Source organism: Lytechinus variegatus, chromosome 2 (genome assembly GCF_018143015.1).
Source record: "Lytechinus variegatus isolate NC3 chromosome 2, Lvar_3.0, whole genome shotgun sequence".
NCBI lineage: Eukaryota > Metazoa > Echinodermata > Echinoidea > Temnopleuroida > Toxopneustidae > Lytechinus > Lytechinus variegatus.
In genome coordinates, this window is record NC_054741.1 from 75,281,197 (window position 1) to 75,306,083 (window position 24,887).

The window sequence follows — 24,887 nt, forward strand, 5'->3', positions numbered from 1 at the left end:
TTTTCCTTGATTAATTGGAACGAGTGACGGTTATATTATTTCTAACAAAGAGGCAGCATTTTTCAGGCATGCTCATTGTAGTCGTTAGTGTCCATGATGTGATATATTCTGACCATTTCTGGAGCCAAAAAGGACTGCACAGTATTTCTGATTGTGCTGTCATTAACACGGCTTTTAGGCCTACTTTTTTATCAAGTGTTTATCAAGTTTTTTTTCCAGAGCATACAACATGAATCTAAACTTAATACCTGTTCTCACGATAGAGATATGCATAGATGCTGATTGTTCTTTTGTCGTTTTTTTTTCTCCTACTTTGTGAACTACCTGGATGTTGCTATAAAGAATAATCACATCAAATTTCATTGAAGTAAACCACAACCATGCCGCAGCGGGCGGAGGTTGCAGCGGTCCCCAGATATTGTGAAAACTTGCATATTTTTTTTTACTGAAAGATACATAATAATTGACCAAAAGTATGCACGAAATCTATAAATTTCTCTTTACAATATGCAAAAGCGGCCCCGATGATTAGCTCAGAACAGCACAACACCAGAATTGTGTAGTCCTTCTTGGCTCCAGAGATCGAGTAATGGTCAGAATATATCACATCAGCATAATTGACATACACTTCTACAATACTCATGCCTGCATGATGTTGCCTCTTTGTCAGAAATAATATAACCGTCACACATTTTGAATTAATTGGAGCCCAACTTATAATATCATCAATCCTAAGTTAATCCAAATGAAATGTTATGCACCTTTCTTAGGAGCTGGGGCACTGGTCAATCGATGTTTATTCTGTTAACATAGTATTACACTTATACCCTACTACAATACAATAATTTCTGTTGATTGAAATATTCTGACAAAGCAATGAAGGAAATGTTTCTTTACATATCAAAGACTAGTAAATTGAAAATGAATTGAACTTAAATTGATTTCCTTAAAAAAAGAAACTCGGAAAGAGCTGGTTGCACTTAGTTATTACATCATGAAGATGATAAGATTTTAAGGGCATAAGGGTTTGTCAAGTTGTTTCAAGGTATTCTTGCAATACCATGATACCACACTAAACGCATTCGACGTCTATCTCTGTTAATCTATTTTGTTCCTAAATAAGCATCTTAATTTATTTAATGTTATAGATACAGACTTTTCAAAATAAAGAACCCATTAAAAAATGAGACTTCTACGATTCTAGTCGCTTTTAGTGTATTTTAGCTACATGTTGACCTTTTGACCTTTCCCTGACCTTGTCTTGACCCTAATATCTTCTGGATAATGACCTCTGAAGGTGAACTTATTAATATCGAAAATACAAACATGAAAAAGAAAAGAAAGAACCCCCGGAAAATAGCTTTCTTAACACCTTCGGTGTAATTTGCCATATATACAATGTAACGAAAGTTTGTTGACCTTTTGCTATTTCCGGTCATAACTTTTTTACGGGAGGTCAAGAGTATATGATTGTGTACACTTTTTTGTTCAGTATAACCAGACAAACAATTCGATGTATAACTCGACACAATCGGGGCAATTCCAAAAATTGACCCCTATTGACCCCATTTTGACCCCTCACATGGTCAAGATGACCATTAGAAATTTGTCACCAAGTTGAAAGTTGATCCTTGTGATGTCACCAATCACATAAAAGTGAAAAATCAGACTTAGCCAATTTGTCGAAGTAGCCGGTAAATCATGACATATGCTGCCTGACTAATGCACCTTTTACTTTGAATTTCAAAATAAATAAATTCTACTTACACTCATATCACATTCAATGATCGAAACAGCATCACTGGGTTTAGTTTCAAGAACTTCTAGCTCATAGATCTAAGACATTTTAAAAGAATAAAGCATATTTATATATCATTATAAAATTCATCCATAACAGAAACTTTTTCAAACTCTAATCCTATGACATAATCATCGACAATGTAAAAATAAGAAAGACTCTTTAAATACAGTCATAATCATTAAATACTAAGACATTAAAATAAACACAACCAGTTAAATATTTTTAAAAAATTTTCAAAATATATGGTTTTTCTATGAAATACATTTTTTTTTTAAATATGTGACAATGCGTCGGAAAAGTATTTCACATGTACATATGCCTGAATGACAGTAATTTCACTTAGATCTGATTATCTATTTGGCAAAGAGAAGATTAGTCAGTGAATATCAATGAAAAGATTTTTCATACAGAGCCAGCACTTGGCATAACGAGTCAAAAATTTTGATGGGCCAGACATGGATAAGTGCAAAAAGCTGTTTTTTAACCTTTTAGATACAAAACTCAAATTGTGATCAATTTTGAAATATTCAGATAATATTTCAGTTTTTCCTTTCCTTTTCTTTTTCTCCTTTTTTTTCATTGGTCCTATTTGGGGGTCTCAATGTGGGCTAGCAGGGATAACAATATCAAGTGTAAATACATTGTATGTCATTAAGTTAGACATTACCTTATCATTATATTTGATAGCCACCATATCACCTTTGGTCAGACAAGCAAATCCTCGTAAGATGTTCTCCAGACTGTTGGTTTAATGGTTGGTTAAGGAAACATAGGCTTTAAAAAAGAGATCTAATATCTATCAAAGAACCAATCAACACAACATTCAATATTCAAAGAGGTAAATAAAGGTACCAAAATGGTCTTTTATGCTATTTTAACACACTCGTGTATTAATTAATTTCTCAAGCAAGAGCAAATATACAGTCAAACTGGGGGGGGTACACACCTTAGAATGGATAAAGGAAATACATTGTAAAGCAAGACTAAAAATGAACATAACCACAACAATATATTTGCTAAAAATGTAGTGCATGTACAGGTAGAAAATATTTTGATTTAATTTTGAAAATTTGAAATCCTATGATTAAACACCAAAATGACAAAATTATTTGACATAATTATAAAGGATACACTGCCTTGGGATTTGATATGTCAAGGAAGTCGACTGACTGAGGTTGAAATTTTGAATACGTTGCAACAGGCAAACCATTGGCTTCTACTTGGATGTTCAATAAATCACCCTCATCAAGTAATAAGTTCTGCATCATCTGGAAAATCATCAACAAAAATTGATTACTACATTCATAAATGCAAAGAGAAATGGTGTAAGGAGAGACACACACACAAAAAAGGGGGAATATACTAGAATATGGTTGAAAATTATTCATAAGAAATGTTTTCACATCAATTACTGATGAAAAGATGATTGGGTAGGAAGGTAGGAAGGAAGGAAGGGTGGAATATCAAGATAAGCTAACAAAGTAAGGATTTATACACAGGTGTCATCAAAATACCATCAAGTGCTTGAAAAGTAGAATATCATTGGAAATACAGTATTATTATTCACAAAACTACTAATAACACTGTTCTTTATGATATAAATAATTGGTGAGTCGAGGTGAAAATTATTCATAAGAAATGTTTTCACATCAATTACTGATGAAAAGATGATTGGGTAGGAAGGTAGGAAGGAAGGAAGGGTGGAATATCAAGATAAGCTAACAAAGTAAGGATTTATACACAGGTGTCATCAAAATACCATCAAGTGCTTGAAAAGTAGAATATCATTGGAAATACGTGCATGGTATTATTCACAAAACTACTAATAACACTGTTCTTTATGATATGATTGGTGAGTCGAGGTATATGGGTTCTCAGTATTTATTTCTTGAAATGCTAAGGTACCTTATTGGCAGAGCATGCTGAAGGTGGGGTAATAGCACTTGAAAGCATTCGTACTCAACGCTATATAAATGTTGCACCATATTCATTGTATTATTAATATCATCCTCCTCATCATCATCTATTGTTATTGTTATTGCTGTTGTGGTTAAGTTATCAATTCTTCTCAATACACTGATTGATATGATATACATGTATTATTTTTGTAGACATTTTGTTTTTAATTTACAGTGAATTACTTACCCAGTATGGGAGATATACTTTGCCTTCGTCTGCTACAAACTCTAAGACTCCACAATGTGTTGTCCTGTTTGCTTTCTTGTTTGTGAGCTTGAATAACATTGGGTATTCAATGTGAAGCCGTGCTGTATGGTGAAAAATAAGTCACATTACTTCTCACAGACTGGCACTGACTTGTCAATAATAATAATAGTAAACATCACTTGTAGTATTACCAGTTAGCATTTTCTGACTAACATGCAAAGAACAATATTGGTTTATTATATATGATATATACAAGTTAACAGAATGAACAAATGCTAATGGCACATGAAATGTACTAAAGTGTGGCGTTATTTTCACCATTTGAACAAATATAAACCTTTACTTTTGTAGGGCTAATTATTGTCACATCTGATTTGCTGTCAAGAAGAAAAGGCATTGTTGAACCCAAGCCATGTATAAAATGACAAAAAAATAATTGGTGAATAGAATGAAAAGGGCTTGCAAGGAAAGTTTGAAAAATTATTTAGAATTCCATTCTTATGTCCATGGCAGACTATGTAAGTAACATAAATAAAAAATATTAAAAAACAATTGGCTAAGGTATTTAATCCTTTATCATTGTGAATGCTCCAGGGCTGGAGAGTCATAGCCTTACAAGCAGATGATTCAAAGATTTTTGTTCCTGCCTTACATGTCATCCAATTCACTGGGTAAAAGTTAGAAATGACTTATTAGTTGACTTACTTACTTGGATACTTTCCTTCCCCCAAGATTATGTAACTTAAATTTCCTTTAATCTACACAGAAAAATCAAATTTGTATTTTTCAAAAAAAAAACCAACTCCAAAATTACATGTATACTTACATAAAGTGTCAAGGGCAGACGGTGGCATTATAACTGCAAAAATAATGTGAAACAAGAATCAATATTAATCGTTTTAAAACTAGAAACACAATACTAAACAATTAATTACCTACAAATGAAATGAAAATCATTATCAGTAGCAAATACTATTGCATTATTTTCTAATATTTTAAAGTACACCAATTACTAATTTTAAAGACTTTTCAAAGGAAGAAAACAACACATGCTGATCTTGAACTTATTCTCAACAGTATAAATTGTGTTTTCATTTGATTGATAAGATGAAAATCAATTAAGAAAAAGTTTCATTTTTAAGTTCAGAAAGCCAAAGTCCTGAGGATTCCCCGAGTAATTTGCCAAAACAGATGGACATACTGAAGGTTAGTATTTTCATTTCTACACTTATTGCAAAGGAATATTATGGATATTAACATAACAAAGTAACCTCACTGTAAATGTCCTTAAAGAGAATGTTTATGATTGGGATGTTTTTAAGTTTATCATATCATAGCCTATAAACATAACAAATCATCACTCAAGTACATGTAGATAATGTCAAACATTTTCGCAATTTTTGGTTAAATATGTAAATTGAATATAAAGTCTTAATAAAAAGGTTGTTAACTTCCTAAATTAAGAGCTTTTGTCCCTATTATAAACAGAAAGTGTCCTATCACACAAATCTTGGTATTCTTCTTACTTTTTCCTCCTCTTTCTACATCTTCTCTGTATGTCCCAGACAGCATAGACACAGAAAAACATTTGTATTGTGTCTTGAACTGGTGATGAAATGAGGCAAATGAGTTGAATCCAAACTGTACAAACAAAGAAATTAAAATAAAATTTGATTTCCTACATGTATTTGTAATAAACTCAACTTTCTGTTGGGGTGGTCTTGCATTTAATAATGTATTTCACCTTTTTCTCTCTCTTTCATTGAATTCTCCCTCTTGTTTCCCAACATGGTTATGGCGGATCCAGCTAAGGGCACATTAGGCCTGTACCCCCTCCCCCTTTTGAGAGGCACCCAAAAACATTTGAGGGATATATGTCATGCATACAAACAGAGGACATTTTATTGTGTGTGTTAATTTTTTCCTGGAACAATATGTCCTCAAATTGGGAGTGAAAACCTCCCTATTTTTTCCTTGTACATTTCTAGGATCCACCTCTGATGGAACTTTTCTTTTCTTTTTGCTAAACATGTATATATGATGCACCACGCCGTACACCGGGGTACGGCGTTGTGCAGCACCATCTCGTGTTGTAATAGTGTACACTGTTGTCATGGTGATCACGGTCGTACGATAGGTGCGACAATCATGACAATGATGGGGACAATGATAACAACGCCTATTTCCTTTCTTTGATACAATCTTATGTCAATATTAGTAAACAAATAGAATAAAGTTATCATTTGCATGCATTAATTGTTACATAAGATCACTAAAAAGAAAAAAAAATCTGTACAAAACATTAAAATATACTTGTACACATTTTTGGTAACCCAGGGTACAGCACAAAAAATAAAATAAATAATTCAACAAAATGGCGGATTATTATTTGGTAACCCAGGGTACCAAATACTGCATCATATACCAAGCAATCCTCAAATTGGCAAGAATCTAAAGTAGGATATTACAAACATAAAGAACAACGTAAATGCAGAGGTATAGAATTTCTAAAGCGTAGAGGTATATACTAAAAATCTTTAAGAACATTTACTTAAAAAAAAGAATGGGTCACATGAGTGTGAAGCACCTGTCTAACCAGTTGGCATCTGCAGTTTAACAGCTTGGTCAAATAAAGAGCAGATTACATTTCTAAAATTAACCCAAATACTATACAAGTACATAAAAAAGTTTTCTAAGGCTCTAGCAAGAATCGCAATAATCAAAACATGTTGTGGCATACATGTACATATTCTGACAAGAATGATCACTAAACACCCAACAACAATAACATCTGCCATCAATTGCATGTGATCACACTGAGTGGTTAAAGCCAAGGTACATGTTCATGCTGCACCATTGCATTGTTATACAATATATGTTCGAAGAATCCAGCCATTGTCTTGCAAGTATTTTATATCTTCAGTTAACAAAAGCATTTACAATGTATTCCGCTGAAATTAAACCTGACATTTGACAATTGTGATTTTAAACCAAAAAAACAAACTTGACCACAGTAACAAGCCTGGAATTTGACATGTGCCTCCATTCAACATGGCAAACCTATAAACATGTCAGCACAGTCAATCACAACACACACCAAACACATATATGGGCCTACACAGTAGACAGGAATAACCATCGTTTCTGGGTATTTATTCAACAATTTCTGACATAAGTGAGTGCAGCCAACGTCATTCAGCGGAACAACCAAATACAGAGACTGAGGCTTTTGGTCTTACACGCCGCCATCTTGTCTTCTATTGTTCTTCACCTATGATACGGACGCTTGCGTCGCGTAAGGTTGGGAAAGAACAATAGGAAACAAGATGGCGGTGTAAACATCGGGCAAGTCTCTTCCAACTTTTTATATTTTTCTATTTTTTTTGATGAATTCTTGTTTAAAAATAAAATCCATAGCATAGTGTCGGAAATGAAGTTGTATCCCATGTACATGGGATACACTGTTCACTGTGACTTCAGGAGAACAACATCCTCCTCAGCCTTGGTCTCCACCCTTGGATGGAACAGCCTCCACACTCGTCGGCTCTTAGCACAATGCTCCCTTTTCCACCGGATGCACCATCAACTGGTTCGCGTGCCTTTGCCACAGGTCATTTCTCCAGCAACCTACTTTGGTAGGCACGACCATATAGCTAAATATGCCATACCCAAAGCTACAATAGACACATACAAATATGTGAAGTTCCCTTGGACAGTACGGATATGGAACAGATTACCAGGACATGTCATTCTCCATGGAAACCCAGAGAGGCTGCACTACCTATCATCAGCATGATGCAGCCTCCTGTTGGGTCCCACATGCTATAAATGGACCAATTCATGTTTTTACTTGCACCCCTGCATGCTCATTTTTATTGTATATATGTGAGCCAACCCAAATCCTGCACCTTGTCACCTCCATTGGCACATGACATTATTGACATCCCAGTACATCTTCCAAGGAGCTGCGTTTTGGGATTATTGCGACAAGTAACAAGTAACATGATTTATGGCTAGATCTTTTAGAAAGAAAGTAGAAATCTCGGGGGCGAAAGTTTCAGGTTTTTTGGTGGTACACGCAAATGACTAGAAAGGAAGACCTGGCTTTGCTGAGAGTAACCTTACATTAGTAAATGATTTTTACTCTCTGAAGGCCTCCTGGCGACATTGAGTAACGGAGAAAGCTCAACTGTGCAATGGAAAATAAATAATGCACGGTCGCCGTGCAATGGAAAATAAAATTTGCATGCAGCACAAAATTGATCAAATGTTGAATGGCTCTCAACCAATCAAATTACAAGAAAATTTGTATAAGTTGTTTAATGTTTATTTGCGCAATTCCAATAATGGCAATGCCAATGGCAATGCAATGACTGTGCAGCCATGGGCATGAGTCGAATCTGACTTTGAATTTGTTGTCTTGAAGTGTTTTCTGATTCAGCAATTTTGCAAATTTTCTCTGGACTGCACACAACCAAACACGCAATTCAAAATAGGCAAAAGATCAATAATAAAATTCACACTTCACAGTAAATAAATGACTAGAAAGGAAGACCTGGCTTTGCTAAGAGTAACCTTACATTAGTAAATGATTTTTACTCTCTGAAGGCCTCCTGGCGACACTGAGTGAAGGAGAAAGCTCAACCGTGCAATGGAAAAATAAAAAATGCACGGTCGCCGTGCAATGGGAAATAAAATTTGCATGCAGCACAAAATGGATCAAATATTGAATGGCTTCGACCAATCAAATTACAAGAAACTTTGTATGAGTTGTTGAATGTTTATTGCGCAAGTCCAATAATGCCAATGCAATGACTGTGCAGCCATGGGCATGAGTCGAATCAGACTTGAATTTGTCTTGAACTTTCAGCAATTTTGCAAATTTTCTCTGGACTGCACACAACCAAACACGCAATTTAAAATAGGCAAAAGATCAATAATAGAATTCACACTTCAAAGTAAATAAATAATTACATATAGATATACGTACCATTGTGCCAAATATAGGCCTCCACTCTTTTCTCCTCGGCAGAACAAGTTAGTCAATGCAAAGGTTCCGGGACAGCCCGACCACCGGACAGCCCGACCCTGGACAGCCCGACCCGCTGCCCTGGACAACTCGTCCCGGTCGAGTTGTCCAGGGTTGGCTCTGAATCGGACAACTCGACCACTTGAATTCTTCTTCAAAATTTCATTAAATTAAATTTCAAAATTTACTTCAAAAGTATTTTCCCGCATAATCTATGTTTCTTTTATATATTCCCGACAGAAAAATTGACATTTCAGTGCATTTTGAGCTATTTTGAAAGAAAATAAAGCGAGTTTCCTTGCAACGAGAAAAATCCGATACCGCCGGCGAGCTGTGTTCATTCAACTTACAACTTGCAAATTTGAGTTGATTTTTCCGTCACTTTACATATTTTAATGGTGAGTGTGTGCTATTTTGTATTTTCATATTCCATTTTCACATTTCCTTTACTTATTTAAAGTTATTGCATTTCACAAAACTGATACTTAATGCAAACTTTGTGAGATAGTTCACCTGGAAAGGACACCGATACGGTACGGTGCTTCGCCTCGCCGGCCGGCCAGCTGGGCGACCGGCTGTGCTGTGATTGTGACTGAGTGAGGCAGTCAGCTCAACTAGCTAGCTATGCTATGCGAGGTCAACTTACTTATTTCAGTTAATTTTCCGTCTCTTGACATATTGCTCATTTTCCAGTGGCGAGAGTGTGCTATTTTTGTATTTTTACGCTTCTTCCACTTATTGAAAAGGTTTTTTTTTAAATTTTAATGTCTCTAACTAAAAAAGGGAAATAGATTTGAAAATGTCTTCGTAGCCGGCATATGTACATGTAACTACATGTAGATATGAAGTTTACAATTTTTGTAGGAAAGTGTCATTGTTTATTTTTTTTTCTTAAATAACTATAATTTTTTATTGTTTTCGAAGTTTTGAAGGGCAGGGGTAAACAACTGACAATATATTGGGTATTTATAATTATCAAAATTGAATAATTTATTGAAAAATGAAATGTACTCTGCCGAAATTGAAAAACTTAACTTTTTATCAAAATCTAAAAACTTGCTTTTTCGTTATCGATTACTGTCGCAGCTTTTTTTAATGCAACTTCCATTGGTAACAGTGGGTCTTCTGGAGGATACAAGCACTTGGGCTGTACCAGGAATGAGGAGAAGAGGTTTCATACTCGACTTGTAAGCGATGGCCTTTCCATTTCTTTCACGAGCAGAAATATTACCGAGTTCCAGTGACTTGGGCATCAGAGCGGCAGTCCCCTGATCGATGAGGTAAATACAGCTTTATAGATACAATAAATCAATTTTTGCGCACTTCATGCAGGCATATCAAAGAGAAATTTAATTTTTTTTTGTATTTTCAAATTCTTTAAAAGAAAGAATGGACAATTGAATATAAATGAATTTACTTTTTTTCTTTATACATTGTTTGAATTGAACAAAAAAATTACTTATAGGTTTCGTAGAAGTTGTAACATTTCAAATTAATTTTTGGGTATGGTAATGCGAAATTTATGTGGATCCTTTATGTTATGTAATTATTCCAGAATATAACAGGTATAGTTCTAGTGTGTTTAGCAAATTAACTTAACTTTGATATATTAAACTTGTATTTGCTTCTAAATTGTTCAAGACAAGGTGACGATTGAAAATGGTCTAATTTCTTTTATTATCAAGAGGTGCAGACTGCAGATCTTCAAATATTTGAAATTACAATAATTTTGTCAATAATTCATTTCATACTTCATTTCATCTTTTCAGCTGTTTGACTTAGTTGAGACAACATGGATTGCAAACCGTACTTAGCTTGTTTTTATTTATAAAACAAAATTGTAAGGAAGTGCTGAAAGGACAAGTCCACTCTAACAAAAAATTGATTTGAATAAAAAGAGAGAAATCCAACAAGCATAACACTGAAAATTTCATCAAAGTCGGATGTAAAATTAGAAAGTCTTGACATTTTAAAGTTTCGCTTAATTTCACAAAACAGTTATCTGCAAATCCTGGCTGGTATGCAAATGAGGAGACTATGACGTTATCCACTCACTATTTCTTTTGTATTTTATTGTATGAAATATTCTGATTTTCTCCTCATTGTCAAGTGATACAACGATTAATTCCTCCCTGAACATGTGGAATTATCATTGTTTAATGCTAATATGGTTCAGTCAAATTAGTCCTTATTGTCAAATCAGATCTATTTAAAAAGATGAAATATTTATTATTCAAACAATAAAAAAAGGAGAAATAGTGAGTGATGGGCATCATCGACTTACTTATCGGTACCTATTTGTGCATATCACTGTTTTACGAAAAATAAGCGAAAATTTAAAATGTCATAACTTTATTTTAAATCCGATTTTGATGAGTTTTAGCACTATACTAGTTTGATTTTCTCTATGTATACAAGTTAGCATTTTTCTGGGGTGGACTTAATTAACCTTGAAAGAGCCCTCTACATAAGTTAGGGTTAAGTTAGTTGTCATGGTAATCATGCAATAAATTTTGAAATGTATATTCTTAAACCAAAAGGGGCAATTAATTTTTACATGTTAATGTGTATGGTTACTATTGTAGTTTTAAGATTGTCTATATTGTTACATTCGCACCCAAAGCAGAGGATATTGTTCTCAATCAGAGTTACAAATCAACAAATATAGTATGGGCACACATGAATATGTGAATATGCACAAATAGTATACAAATATAGCAGGCTTTAAGTTTAAGGAAGTATAGCAGGAATTATTTGTCTGAAGTTGGACTGGCAATTGCTTTTTATACTAAGAGGCAAAAGTATGACTGGGCACACATGAATTTGTGAATATATAAATAATAAACAAATATACCAGGAATGGTGCACTATTTGATTTTCTTTATGTATGTTTTTTTTTCAACAGCATAACAAGACCATGTTTTGTTATGCTATAGGGGAAGGCGGGGTAAGTTGAGCATAGGGGCAAGTTGAGCCACCAGCCCCAGGCCAATAATGAATGAGTCAGACACTGTGGTGGTGTCATGTATTGATGACCCATAGCATAACCCCTAACCCCACCACAATGTTTTCAACTTTGAAACAAAAAGTAGTTTTTTAGAGGGAAAAATATGAATTTCAGCCAAAAAAGTAAAAAAAGAGTGTGAAATAAATAAGTGCTTTATAAACACACACGTCTTTAAATATAATAAAGACATGATAACAACATTGTTAGTCCAGGTATACCGGTAGATCTTCATTCTTGTCATAGTCTTTTATATGATGGATGCATAATAAATGTGTGGATACAAAATTATCGCACTTAGTTCGGACTGGGGTAAGTTGAGCCGAACAGCATGTGGCAAGTTGAGCCATGGTAATTCCTATGGTAATGTATCTTAAAAAACAAACAAACCATAAAAATTGATTGAAATGCCGGCTGAAAGGAGCAAATTTACATGACTGCTCTTTTCCTTTTAAAGGATGTTAGTATTTATAGAGAATTAGCAAGTGAAAAGACTAAACAAAAAATTGACATGCTGGTTCCCCCCTCATACACTTTGTACATAGTTTTTGAGGCTCAACATACCCCAGAAGATGGCTCAAACTTACCCCATATATGGGGCAAGTTGAGCCATTTGACATTGTTTTTTTTTAAAGGTCACGATGACTTTCAGTGTGGGGATAGAAAGTTATATATAGGTGGAAAATATTTCAGAAGAATTAAATTTAAAGGCAAGGTACTTATTTCGACAAGATTATTAATCATATCAATTTTAACATGCAAAAAGCAAAAACTATCACAACTTACCCCGCCTTCCCCTACTGTTTGTAAGATATAACAGAAAATTATGTGTTACTTAGTAATTTTAGTTGTGATCAAGTTTATCACATTGTTACATAGAAAATAAAGAGTCTACTAAAAAGTATTGTGAATATTGGGTTCTATTACTCCCATGTATTTTTTTCTGCTGAACATTTCACTGTTAAGTGCTGTGGTGATCAGGTGGACATTTTGGGAGAGATGAAGTTGAAATTGGAGGGATGGAGACGGTGAAGTGAAAAGGATGGTAATGAAAAGTGGGTTGGAGATGAGAAGAAGGATGGAGATGAGAGGGATAGAGATGATGAGAGGAGGCATGGAGATGAAAGGAAGGATGGAGATGAGAGGAAAAGATGATGAGAGGACGGATTGAAATTATGAGGGAAAGGATGGAGGGGATGACGATGAGAGATGAAGCTGAGAGGATGAGAGATGAAGCTGAGAGGAGCAGAGATGAGGAGGCGATGGAGATGAGGGGATGTAGAGGAGGAATGGAACATCATCACCAGTTCACCACCAACATCATCTCTATCATCGCCACCACGATCGTCACAATCATTGCCATCACCACCACCATCATCATCATCACCACCAAATCACTATGCTATTATCATCGCCATCATTATCATCACCATTATCTTAATTATCATCATCATCACCACAATCGTTATCGCTATTTTCATCGCCATCATTATCACCACTTATCATCATCACCATTTATCATCATCACCATAATCACTATCGCTGTCATCATCATCATCTTCATATTATCATTCAACATCATCACCAACATCATCGTCTCTATCATCGCCACCATCAATATCACAATTATTGCCATCACCACCATCATCATCACACCAACATCATTATCATCACCACCAACATCATTCTCATCCATCATCATCATAATCATCGCCATCATTATTATCACCATAATCTTCATCACATCACCATCATCGCCACCATCATCACAACATCATCCATTATTGTCATCGTATCACCAGTATAATCGCCATCATAATCATCATCATCATGATCACCAATATCATCATCACCACCATTGTCACCGTCATCACCAATGTTCATCATTATCATCACCATCGCCACCAACATCCTTTTCATCATCTCAGGAATATTATTGAGAACCTCTTGGAAATGATGCAATCCATTGACTCGATCTCATCAGTGCATGAAGTAGCTGGGTTTATTCAGCTTTGGGTGCACTGGGGGCCTTGAACTTTTGTAGGGGGCACCAAGATAAATATGTTGTGGGGATAATCCTGCAGACCAAAGTTTAAGAAAATCATAATTTCATTCTAAAAAACAGGATTAGGTTATCTCAAAAGGCCTAAAGTTGGACCGTCACTCTCTTCCCCTCTTCTCTCGCTTTTTCTGTTTTTTTTTTTCTTTTTCCTCTTTCCTTTATCCCCCATTCCACTGTTTCATTCGCTCTGTCTTTCCACTTTTTCTCTTCTTCTTTCCCTCCCTTTTGCTCTTCTTCAGGTGCGTGTTTTTTTTTTTTGGGGGGATTAAAGCCCCCCTTCCCCCAAAAAAATCGCTCAAGCCCTACCAAGTTTTTTCGACCACAAAGAAAAATAATCGCTATATATGTGGGCCATATTATGTATTAATGTACTATTTCATTCATGTCATCAATTTGCTCTAGAATCAACTAAGTTTTTACTATTCAAATTCTTCAAAGATTTTATCCCCGGTCACCACATTCCCTCATAACAATTTTAAGGGTGTCATTGATATTAAAACCTTATCCGCTGCCATGTTCTATCCATGTAGGAGTGCAAAATTGATGTTTGAACTAAGGGGGGGGGGGGGTTGATACTTGAACTAGGGGGTGCCAAATGATTACCAAGAAATTGACTGATAAGGCCGATGATGATTTATTAAATAATTTATTGAAAAAAATGAATGTTTGATCAAGCATATTGCACATTGATTGAGTTGATTTATTGATAAATTTTTGACAGAAGGATTGATGGGTAAAACTTGATGCCCCAATTTTCGGAACTTATCATTAAAGGTCAAGTCCCAACTCAGAAAATTTTGATTAGAATCAATAGAGAAAAATCAGACAAGCACAATGCTGACACTTCATTAAAATCGGATGTAGAATAAGAAAGTTATGACATTTCAAAGTTTCGCTTATTTTTAACAAAATAGTTATATGAACGAGCCAGTTACATCCAAATGAGAGAGTCGATGATGTCACCCACTCACTACTTCTCTTGTTTTTTATCGTTTGAATTATACAATATTTCCGTTTTTACAAATTTAATGATTAGGACATCCTTGCCTGAAGCACAAATGTTAAAATAATGGAATTCCACGTGTTCAGGGAGGAATGAAACTTCATTTCACATGAAATGTCGAGAAAATAAAAATATTCATATTTCATATAATAAAATACAAAAGAAATAAGTGAGTGAGTGATGTCATCAGTTCCCTCATTTGCATACCGACCGAGATGTGCATATAACTGTTTTGTGAAATGAAGCGAAACTTTAAAATGTCATAACTTTCTTATTTTACATCCGATTTTGATGAAATTTTCAGTGTTATGCTTGTTGATTTTTCTCTTTTTATTCAAGTCAAGTTTTTGTTGGGGTGGACTTGTCCTTTAAATTCCGAAAATTCTGCTCTGGACTTCATACGTACATGTAAGAGCAATCAGTCTCTCAACAGAAGGGGAGGGCGGGTGAGAGGGTTTTTTTTTTTTTTTTGGGGGGGGGCTAAATGTTCTGTTGAACCTTATTCCATCAACCTACTTTTCCCACTTCCAAGTTCCATCTCACCCTCTATTCTCCCGACTCCCATGAACACATTGCTGAGATCCACATAATAAAGTTAAAATGCTGCCCCCCAAAATGCAATGTGTGTTGAACTTCACTCATGCATTAAAGTTCAATTTATTAATTTATGGAATTTGCTTTAACAACCAAAACTGGCCACGATTGATCATTAATTTATCACAACACCCTTAACTTTGCAGGTTCTAACGGATTTGCCTATCAAAAACTGACTGAAATTGGAAGGCTATTTCCTGCCCAGCCTAATTTTCATACCCTTTGTTTAAATGGGAAGTGCTCGCTCAACACATTTTGGTGTCATTTGAAAGTTGGCTTTATTATATATGTAGGTCCCCCCCCCCCAAAGTGATATATTTTTTATTCGGCAGCCATGTCAAAAGTTGATAGATTTTGGGGAGCTACCATCAAGTAGATAAAACTAGTATTGTACCCAGGTCAGTCAGGGTCGTATCTAGGGGGCACATTCAGAGGGCGCAAATAAAGAAAGGAAAAAATAATGCAAAGGAATAAAAGTGCAGAAAAGGGATACCACTGAACTGAAGGAAATTAATACCCCGGCTTTTGTTATTCCCATGGTAATGCCGTTTCCAACACATTTAAAAATGAATCTTGCATGTCTTTATCCAAAGATGAATATTCGTGCCACTTTTTGAATAAAGGGGTGGTCCAGGCTGAAAGTATTTATAGCTTAATAAATAGAGTAGAATTCACTGCACTGAGCAAAATGCCGTCAATTTCATCAAAATCGGACAACAGATAGCAAAGTTATTGAATTTTAAAGTTTAGTAATATTTTGTAAAAAATAGTCATCATGAATATTCATTAGGTGGGCTGATGATGTCACATCTCCACTTGTTCTTTGTATTTTATTATATGAAATTAGGTTTATTCAAATTTTTTCCTCCAAGAACTAGAAAAACTGGATTGACAACAGTTACTGATTTAGTACATTAGATATTTATTGCTGCAACTTATTTCATCATAAGGGAGACATATTATTTTCACAAGTATGAAAAAAATATGATTTTATATAATAATATAAGAAAACAGAAAGTGGAGATGTGACATCAGCTCGCCTAATGAATATTCATGACGACTGTTTTCACAGAATATTGCTAAACTTTAAACTTCAATAACTTTATGATTTGTTATCCGATTTTGATGAAATTTTCAGCGTTTTGCTCAGTGAATTCTACTCTGTGTATTAAGATATATTTTCAGCCTGGACCACCCCTTTAATGATAATCATATCAACTCTCTACAAGAATTCCAACAAACAGCTTTAGCTTGAAATATTCCATTTGTCAATCGCAAATATGACTTCTTTAGCTGCGAGTTTGAATCTTGAAATTTTACTTTTCATTAATTCTCATTAATAGTTATGAAATACATTATTATTTATCTGGTTCCCTTTTCAAAGCGTTTTCAACACGCGCTGATTTGATAAGGGAGATATAAATCCTATTCATTGATTTTTACTAACAATGATTGAAATGTCATTTTTGGGTGATATGTAAAGTCCATCTTACAGTAAGAGATGAATAATGTGACATAAGTACTAGTATCTGTGTATGAAATCACAGATAAAATAATCATGATGACGATCAAGATGATGTGGTGATGAGGATAATGATGATGTGATGAAGATAATTATGGACTGGTGATTGTTATGAGATGGGAGGTGGTGATGATAGTGATGTCGATGATGGTGGTGATGTTGTGATGACGATGATGGTAATGAAGCTAGTGGTGTTGATGATGATTATGACGATAGTAGATGATGTTGGTAATGAACAGTGGAATACAGGTGGTGGGGGATCATGGTCTTGGGGGCAAGAGCACCCCCCTCAAAAAAAAGAAGATAAAATACCCCAAAAAAATGAATGAAAGAGAAACGAAAAGAGAAAAGTTTTAGTATGATGTTATAATAAAAAAATGAGTTTGTCTAATAAAAATGTCAAAAATTTTACTCATTCACAATTAAAAAAAAATAACTTTGGCATGATGGGCCACATCTTACCCCTCAAAATCTTTCACTCATTGCGCCAATGATAATGATGAAGTTTGTGGTGATGATGTCATAATGACGATGACGGTAATGATATTGATGATGATGAAGTTGGTGGAGGCAATGTTTGTGATGATGATCCCCCTGCCCTTTATCTTTCTTCTCCCATTATCAACACGCCTCCTGACATCTCCACCCCCATTATCTCCATTCCCGTCTTCTCCAACCATTTTCGCATCTCCATCCCCATTTCATTTCAATCTCTCTCATCTCCACCCCCTACTCCTGTCAACCCTTCCACATCATCTCCATTCACCTCATCATCTCTACTCGATCCTCTCACCATCTCCACCACTCCTCACCATCTCCATCCTCATCTCTAAACCTTATCTCAATCCCTCCCCGCATCATCTCCATCCATCCTTGCATCATCCCCATCCCTCCTCTCATCATCTCCATCCACACCCCTCTCAACTCCATCACTCCTCATCATGGCCATCCCACCTTTCACCATCTTCACCCCCTCCCATCTTCATCTCTCAGTCATCTCCATCTGATTACCATGTGACACAACATTTGCTCCTGCGACAATTGCCCCAGGCTTAATTTTGTCTAAAGCCCCTTTCACAATTGGTTGCGTGACTACTTACGACCCTTCACCGTTGCAATTCTGTGCAACATATATTGTGACCAAGTGATCGCAAACAATCGCACAAGCAATTGTGAAAGCCCCTTAAGATAGAGGTTCAGGGTTGCAATATGGTTTTAAGTTAGGTTTAGACCTTACTGGTTGAAGCTGTTCATAAGATTATGGTGTGGAATTTGCCAGAGCAAATGTCATGGAACCCGTCAACACAGCTCTCAATAAAAGGTAAATATTTAGCGAGAAAAGGGATACAAAATAGTGCAAGAACCAAATATTCAAAATACTTCTTTGGATTTAAGTGGGTTTTATTAAGTAACATTAAGGTAAACTTGATCAGATCTAAAATTACATAGTAACACATATTGAACTTCAGTGTATATAAAACATATTATATCCCACACAAAATAAATACTGGTTCATAATTTCAAATAGGATTACATTACCACAATTATGATAATACTATTATGATAATAAATATGACACAATTCCAACTGGGAACAATATTCTCTGCTTTTGGTGTTTATGTAAAGCTAAAAATAAGGACAATCTTAAAATTACATTAGTGCCAATATAAATTAACATTTATCCAACAATTGCACTTTCATGAATATACAACCTGTTATACATTACTATATTTGGTTTCCATGGCAATTACATGATCCCTAACTTAGCTGGAGGGATTTTCAACCCTTATCTTTTATTTTGTCACACAAAAACTGGCCATACAGAGCTTGCAATTCAGGTGGTCTCAAAGAGCTGGAAAGATAGAAATAAAATAAAGTAATTTCAACTATTTGAAGCTCTGCACCTCTTTTGCTACTGAAACAAATCAAATCATTTCAACCTTCAGTTTAGAAGCAAATACTTTTAAATATATTAAAGTTAAATTAATTGCAACTAATTCAATATCATAAAGGGAAAGTTCACTCTGAAAAAAAGTTGGTCGTAAAAATAGCAGAAAAGTAATACCAAAAAAAATATTGGTGAATGTATGAGGAAAAGTTTCAAAACGTTATTTGAATTTTAAGTATTAGATTTGTGGCGTCATAAATGAGCAGCTGCCCCATATGTTTTGTAATATAAAATTCATGAATTCAATTTTTTTCAATGGTTCCTGATGACTTATTTTTGTTTTCTTTTCATGTTTGGGTGTGAAATGTTTTGTCTTTGAATATATACAAAAGGAATAGTAAAACCAGTTTCAATTTTCTTAGAAAATTACAATTTCTTGACTTTTTACCATTTATTATGCAGAAATGCTGCTCGCACATGACATCACAAATCCAATAATTGAAATTCTAATAACTTCAATTCTTTGATGGATTTTCCTCAAACCTTTGTCAATATTTTTTTATTATTTTTTCTGCTGTTTTTACAATTAACTTTTTGTCAGGGTGAACTTTCCCTTCAAGCTCACTTGAACGATACTTGGTATCATCTATATGTGTATGACATAAATGTTCCTCATGAATTAAGCATAACCCCTACATACCCAAAATTAATTTAGAATGTTACAACTTCTACTTAACCTAAACATGTAGTAGTTACTCACATTTTTAAGAAGCAATTTTGAATTTTTATGAATACAATGCATATATATAAAAAAAGTTAATTTTTTTTTCAATTCAAACAATGTATAAAAGAAATAATAAGTAAATGTTCAATTCAATTGTTCTTTCTTCCATTTAAAGAATTTGAAAATACCAAGAAATAAAAATAGAAATTTGATATGCCTGCATGAAGTGCACAAATTTGATTATTATCTAAGAAGCTGTACTTACCTCATCGATCAAGGGACTGCTGCTCTGATGCCCAAGTCATTGGAACTCGGTATCATTTCTGCTCGTGAAAGAAATGGAAAGGCCATCGCTTGTCGAGTATGAAATCTCTTCTCCTCATCCCGGGTGTAGGTGGTTGGGACCAGCCCAAGTGCTTGTATCCTCCAGAAGACCCGTTGTTTCCAGTGGAATTTGCATTTTAAAAAGCTGTGACAGATACTGACAGGTAAAAAAATAAGAGACATGTTTTTCGATAAGAAAAAGCAAGTTTTAAAATTTAGATTTTTATAAAAACAAGTTTTTCAATTTCGGTACAATACATTTTTTCAATAAACTATTCCATATCGTAAACTTCATAACTTACAAATGTATTTCCTTAATTGGTTTAGATGTTGGTTGGAAGCACCACCCCCCCCCCCGCGGCCTGAAGGGCGTCAAGGCTGGTTACTTTAATTGGGAAGCGCATTCTCAGACCACGCAGTCACTGTCCTAATGATAATCAGCTTAGTGATATTAAAACACTTTTTAATAAGTAGAAGTGTAAAAATACAAAAATAGCACACTCTCGCCATTGGAAAATGGGAAATATTAACTAAAAATAAGTAAGTTGACTTCGCTCTAGTTGAGCCGACTGCCTCACTCAGTCACAATCACAGCACAGCCGGTCGTCCAGCTGGCCGGCCGGCGAGGCGAAGCACCGCATCGGTGTCCTTTCCAGGTGAACTATCTCAAAAAGTTTGCATTAATTATCAGTTTTGTAAAATGCAATAACTTTAAATAAGTACAGGAAATGTGAAAATGGAATATGAAAATACAAAATAGCACACACTCACCATCAAAATATGTAAAGTGACGGAAAAATCAACTCAAATTTGCAAGTTGTAAGATTAATGAACACGGCTCGCCGGCGGTATCGGATTATTCTCGTTGCAAGGGAACTCGCTATATTTTCTTTCAAAATAGCTCAAAACGCACTGAAATGTCAATTTTTCTGTCGAGAATGTATTGAAGAAACATGGATTATGCGGGAAAATACTATTGAAGTAAAGTTTGAAATTTAATTTAATGAAATTTTGAAGAAGAATTCAAGTGGTCGAGTTGTCCGATTCAGAGCCAACCCTGGACAACTCGACCGGGACGAGTTGTCCAGGGCAGCGGGTCGGGCTGTCCAGGGTCGGGCTGTCTGGTGGTCGGGCTGTCCGGACCCCAATGGGTTCCGGGACCCCCTTGACTGGACTCGACTGCACTGAATGATGATGATCGATTGTGTACGTGTTGTTGTTCCTTGACGTAGAAGCTAGCCCGTAAGATCGAAAAACTAAACAATAAACCTATTGCCAAGCTAATACCTGCTTATACTGTGGCAAAAGAAGCACTACTGGAAGAATACAATCATTAAATTTAAAGGGATACTCCAGGCTGAGGACATGTATATCTCAATAAATAAATTGAAATTCACAGAGAAAAATGCTGAAAATTTCATCGAAATTGGATAACAAATAAATTTGCAATGTTTCGGTTAAACAATGCGAGGCATGTCTTCATATAATTATGCATAGGTGGGCTGATGATGTCACACCAATTGGCGGCGGCAGCCCAAAAAAATAAGGGCCGGGGGGGGGGAACCACCAAAACTTTTTGACAAGCAAAAAAAAAGAGGTTATCAGCAAAAATTTGGGAATTTATGGGGGGAGTACCAACATAATTTTTTGAGAAGCAAAAAAAAATTAAAAAAATAAAAATTAGGGGGGCAGCCCCCCGCTATGGTCATACCTCTACTTTCCTTTTTCTTATGGTAGGCCTATTACATGAAATCATAATTAATAATTGTTTCATTTTTTTGTGTTTTATAAATAGGTACAATATGACGTGTCTCCGATGATGTTGATGGAACAAATTGCAGCAAGAAATAACTCTTGCACATAATCGGTTGTCAATCCAATCGTTTTGATTTGATTTGATTTGACTTTATTTTACATATTTCACAAGTACAAACAAAATTTGAAAACAACATCAGAAAACTCATGAGAATACAAATCAGACAAGGCATAACAATGAATTCAAATTAAAGAGAATAGCGATTAGGAATTAAAGACAAATAAAAGGAGTGAAATATGAGGGAACCTGCATAAAGAAGCAAGGCTTGTTAAGTCTGCAGGATCCAGGATTCTTGGCAGAAAATTTTTGAATAATATAAGCTAATTTCCTACAATAAAATACACAAAAAATAAAGTGCAGGGAATATGGGATATGACATCATCAGCAAACCTAATGAAACTGTTTCACCAGCTAGAATTATTTGTTATCCGACTTTGACTAGTTTTCAGCATTTTGCTTTATGAATTTTACTCTATTTATTGGGATATCCTCAGGCCGGAGCATCCCTTTAACAATTAAGAATTAGTGAATAATTAATTGAAAAATAAATGATTCTAAAATCTATAGTGGCGGACCGTGACTCGGAGGAGACAAAGTATGGGGGCAGACCATTGTTCACAAACAATAGAGTGCCCCTCCAATGCTTTGTCTCCTCCGGATCACGGTCCCCACTGCTAAAATCTATGAAATAATATTCTTGTGTCAGTAAATGAAGTAGGGGCAGATCAAAAGGTGGAGTCGGGGAGGGGCATTTTTGTACAGAAACTGAAAAGTCACCCGAAAAGGTATTCACTCCCAATAATGGTGAGTCGGGGGGGGGGGAGGTCCTGACTTGTGTATGCACGATGGCATATTCCATAAAAATTGTTATGCCTCGATCTCAGGGGGGGGGGGACATGGCAGGATGTGTCCCTATATACCGGCGGTATCTATAGTCATTGGTTTCATGGACATATGCTGGTTTGAAGGTTTTGCCACAGTTTAATCATCATTTCAGACAAGGAGTAGCGTGAAATACATAGGCAATAGAACAAATTTGAAGGGGGGGGGGGGGCTGACCATGCAAAAAAAATCACAATTAATTTTCTTTTATGTACATTTAAAAAATGTATTCACATATCAATATGTGCAAAAGGAATAAGTCAAGAACTTCATGCGGTTCCTAATTACAAATTAAATTGAAAACGAACACAAATTAAAGAGGATGGAAATAACTCATTAAACATATTTCTGCCGGATAGACCATGAAACTTTACTATTCCTCACAATTTGAAATGTGAATGGGTCTTTTACGATTTCAATGAGTGTATACTATAAACTATAAATGACAGAAATAATGACATTTTTTTTAACAATGACGTGCTGTCAACATCGTTATGGTTACTATCCGTAAAGCACCAATCTAGTGATATGGCAGAGCGCATTTTTTGCTTGAATATTTTTGTTAATCATATTTTATTTTTTATATAAAAAATAGTTAAAGTGATTTTTTTTCTAATTTTTATAAGTTTTTGTTTATTATTTCATAGTATTGCTATGTCCCGCAGCCTCTTTCTTTCTCATCACATTTAATACAATACAATCTATCAATCTGATGCTGCATGGGTGTTGCATCCAACAAATAGGCCTATACGTGGCAGAAGCATCGTCACATATGAGCAGTGGCGTAGCCGCTATAGGATTTTTTTTCCTATATAGGCGGGGGCACTGGGGTCCTTGCTTTTTAATGAGCAGTTCGGAGGGGGGGGGGGCAATTTTCTGTGTGTTTTTGTGTCACAGGGGCGGATCCAGCTATCGCCAAAAAGGGTCGGGGGCCGATCGGCCACTCAAAGTTGATTTTTCTTTTAATTAAGGGCCAGGTAAGCAGTCCTCACAGTCACTTCTTAGCTTTATAAAACAACAAAAATATGAAACAATCTATATAAGTATAAAAGCCCTATATAAAATTGCGAGTGCGAAGCCTGCAGGTTAATTAAAAAAAAAACTTTTATGCATTTTTCTTGACTGAATTTAACATTCTAGGCAATGCTTGTGATCCTGAACAAGATGCATATGTAATGAGATAACTACCGCGAACGCTAAGCGTGAACAAAAATCGTAAATGTTCTGGCCTGATCGATAAGGACCTGTTGAGGACTGTATTTAGTGACTCATGAATATAGGATACATTACTCAACAATGGAATAATGTGAGCGCGTAGCGCGAGCTGAAAATTTGTGACATCCCTACCTTAAAAAATTGCCATTCTGCACTTTTCGTTATCATGAAAGGGATAGTTTTGTAAACAATCGATACGAGCGTAAAGCGCGAACGGAAGACAATTTAGATTTTAGACCTAAAAATGGGACACTCTATTCATGTTTTGTAAATCGATCATGAAAAGAAAGTTGAGTATCTTCCTACATTAATAATGCGAGCGTGAACCTCGAGCAAAAATTAGTGATATTCTGATCTGAATGGATAATGAAAGCATGTTTTAATAAATAAAGAACAGGCTGTCCATATATAGATAAACATGCGAGCTGGAAATATATTTTGTATATTGACTTCAGTCTTCAAAGCTTGATATTTTAAGCTCCATATGATATTGAGCAAGTTATGAATCGCATCGAACATCAGGCAATGTGAGGGCAAAGCGCGAGAGAAAATTTTATCTTGACATGAATGATTTTTTTTTTAAAGTCTTCCTCTCACCTTATTTTTTATTTTATTCCCTCGTCTTCCTCCTCTTCCTTTTTTCTTCTATTTTTTCCCTTTTTTCCCCTTCTTTTTACTCCCCCTGATTTTTTCTCAACCAATTTTTTTCAGGGGGGGGGGGGCTCGTGCCCCCTTGCCCCCTATCCAGGCCCCCTATCTACGCCTCTGCATATGAGTATCAAGATCAATCAATACCTCTTTTAACTACAGAAATACATTTTACATTCTTTTAAATTTTTTATTGGCAATCTTATACC

General features: G+C 35.3%; 1 protein-coding gene and 1 long non-coding RNA gene across 2 annotated transcripts in view; one reads left to right on the top strand and one right to left on the bottom strand.

The window, feature by feature from the left end:
- LOC121409029 (ubiquitin recognition factor in ER-associated degradation protein 1-like) overlaps positions 1 to 21,297 on the bottom strand; it is a 31,884-nt gene extending 10,587 nt beyond the window's left edge. The window contains exons 1-9 of the mRNA XM_041600814.1: positions 21,279 to 21,297; positions 21,088 to 21,090; positions 8,958 to 9,027; positions 5,494 to 5,608; positions 4,794 to 4,826; positions 3,947 to 4,068; positions 2,933 to 3,069; positions 2,469 to 2,541; positions 1,768 to 1,836 (exon numbers count right to left, since the gene is read on the bottom strand). Of these exons, the coding sequence (XP_041456748.1) occupies positions 1,768 to 1,836; positions 2,469 to 2,541; positions 2,933 to 3,069; positions 3,947 to 4,068; positions 4,794 to 4,826; positions 5,494 to 5,608; positions 8,958 to 8,960 (552 nt within the window). The 5' untranslated portion in view covers positions 8,961 to 9,027; positions 21,088 to 21,090; positions 21,279 to 21,297. The remainder of the gene's footprint in view (positions 1 to 1,767; positions 1,837 to 2,468; positions 2,542 to 2,932; positions 3,070 to 3,946; positions 4,069 to 4,793; positions 4,827 to 5,493; positions 5,609 to 8,957; positions 9,028 to 21,087; positions 21,091 to 21,278) is intronic.
- Positions 9,217 to 10,885, top strand: LOC121409030. Its single transcript, XR_005969107.1, has 3 exons — positions 9,217 to 9,394; positions 10,083 to 10,276; positions 10,766 to 10,885. It is a non-coding gene; the product is annotated as an uncharacterized LOC121409030 (long non-coding RNA).
- Positions 21,298 to 24,887: the final 3,590 nt, after the last annotated feature.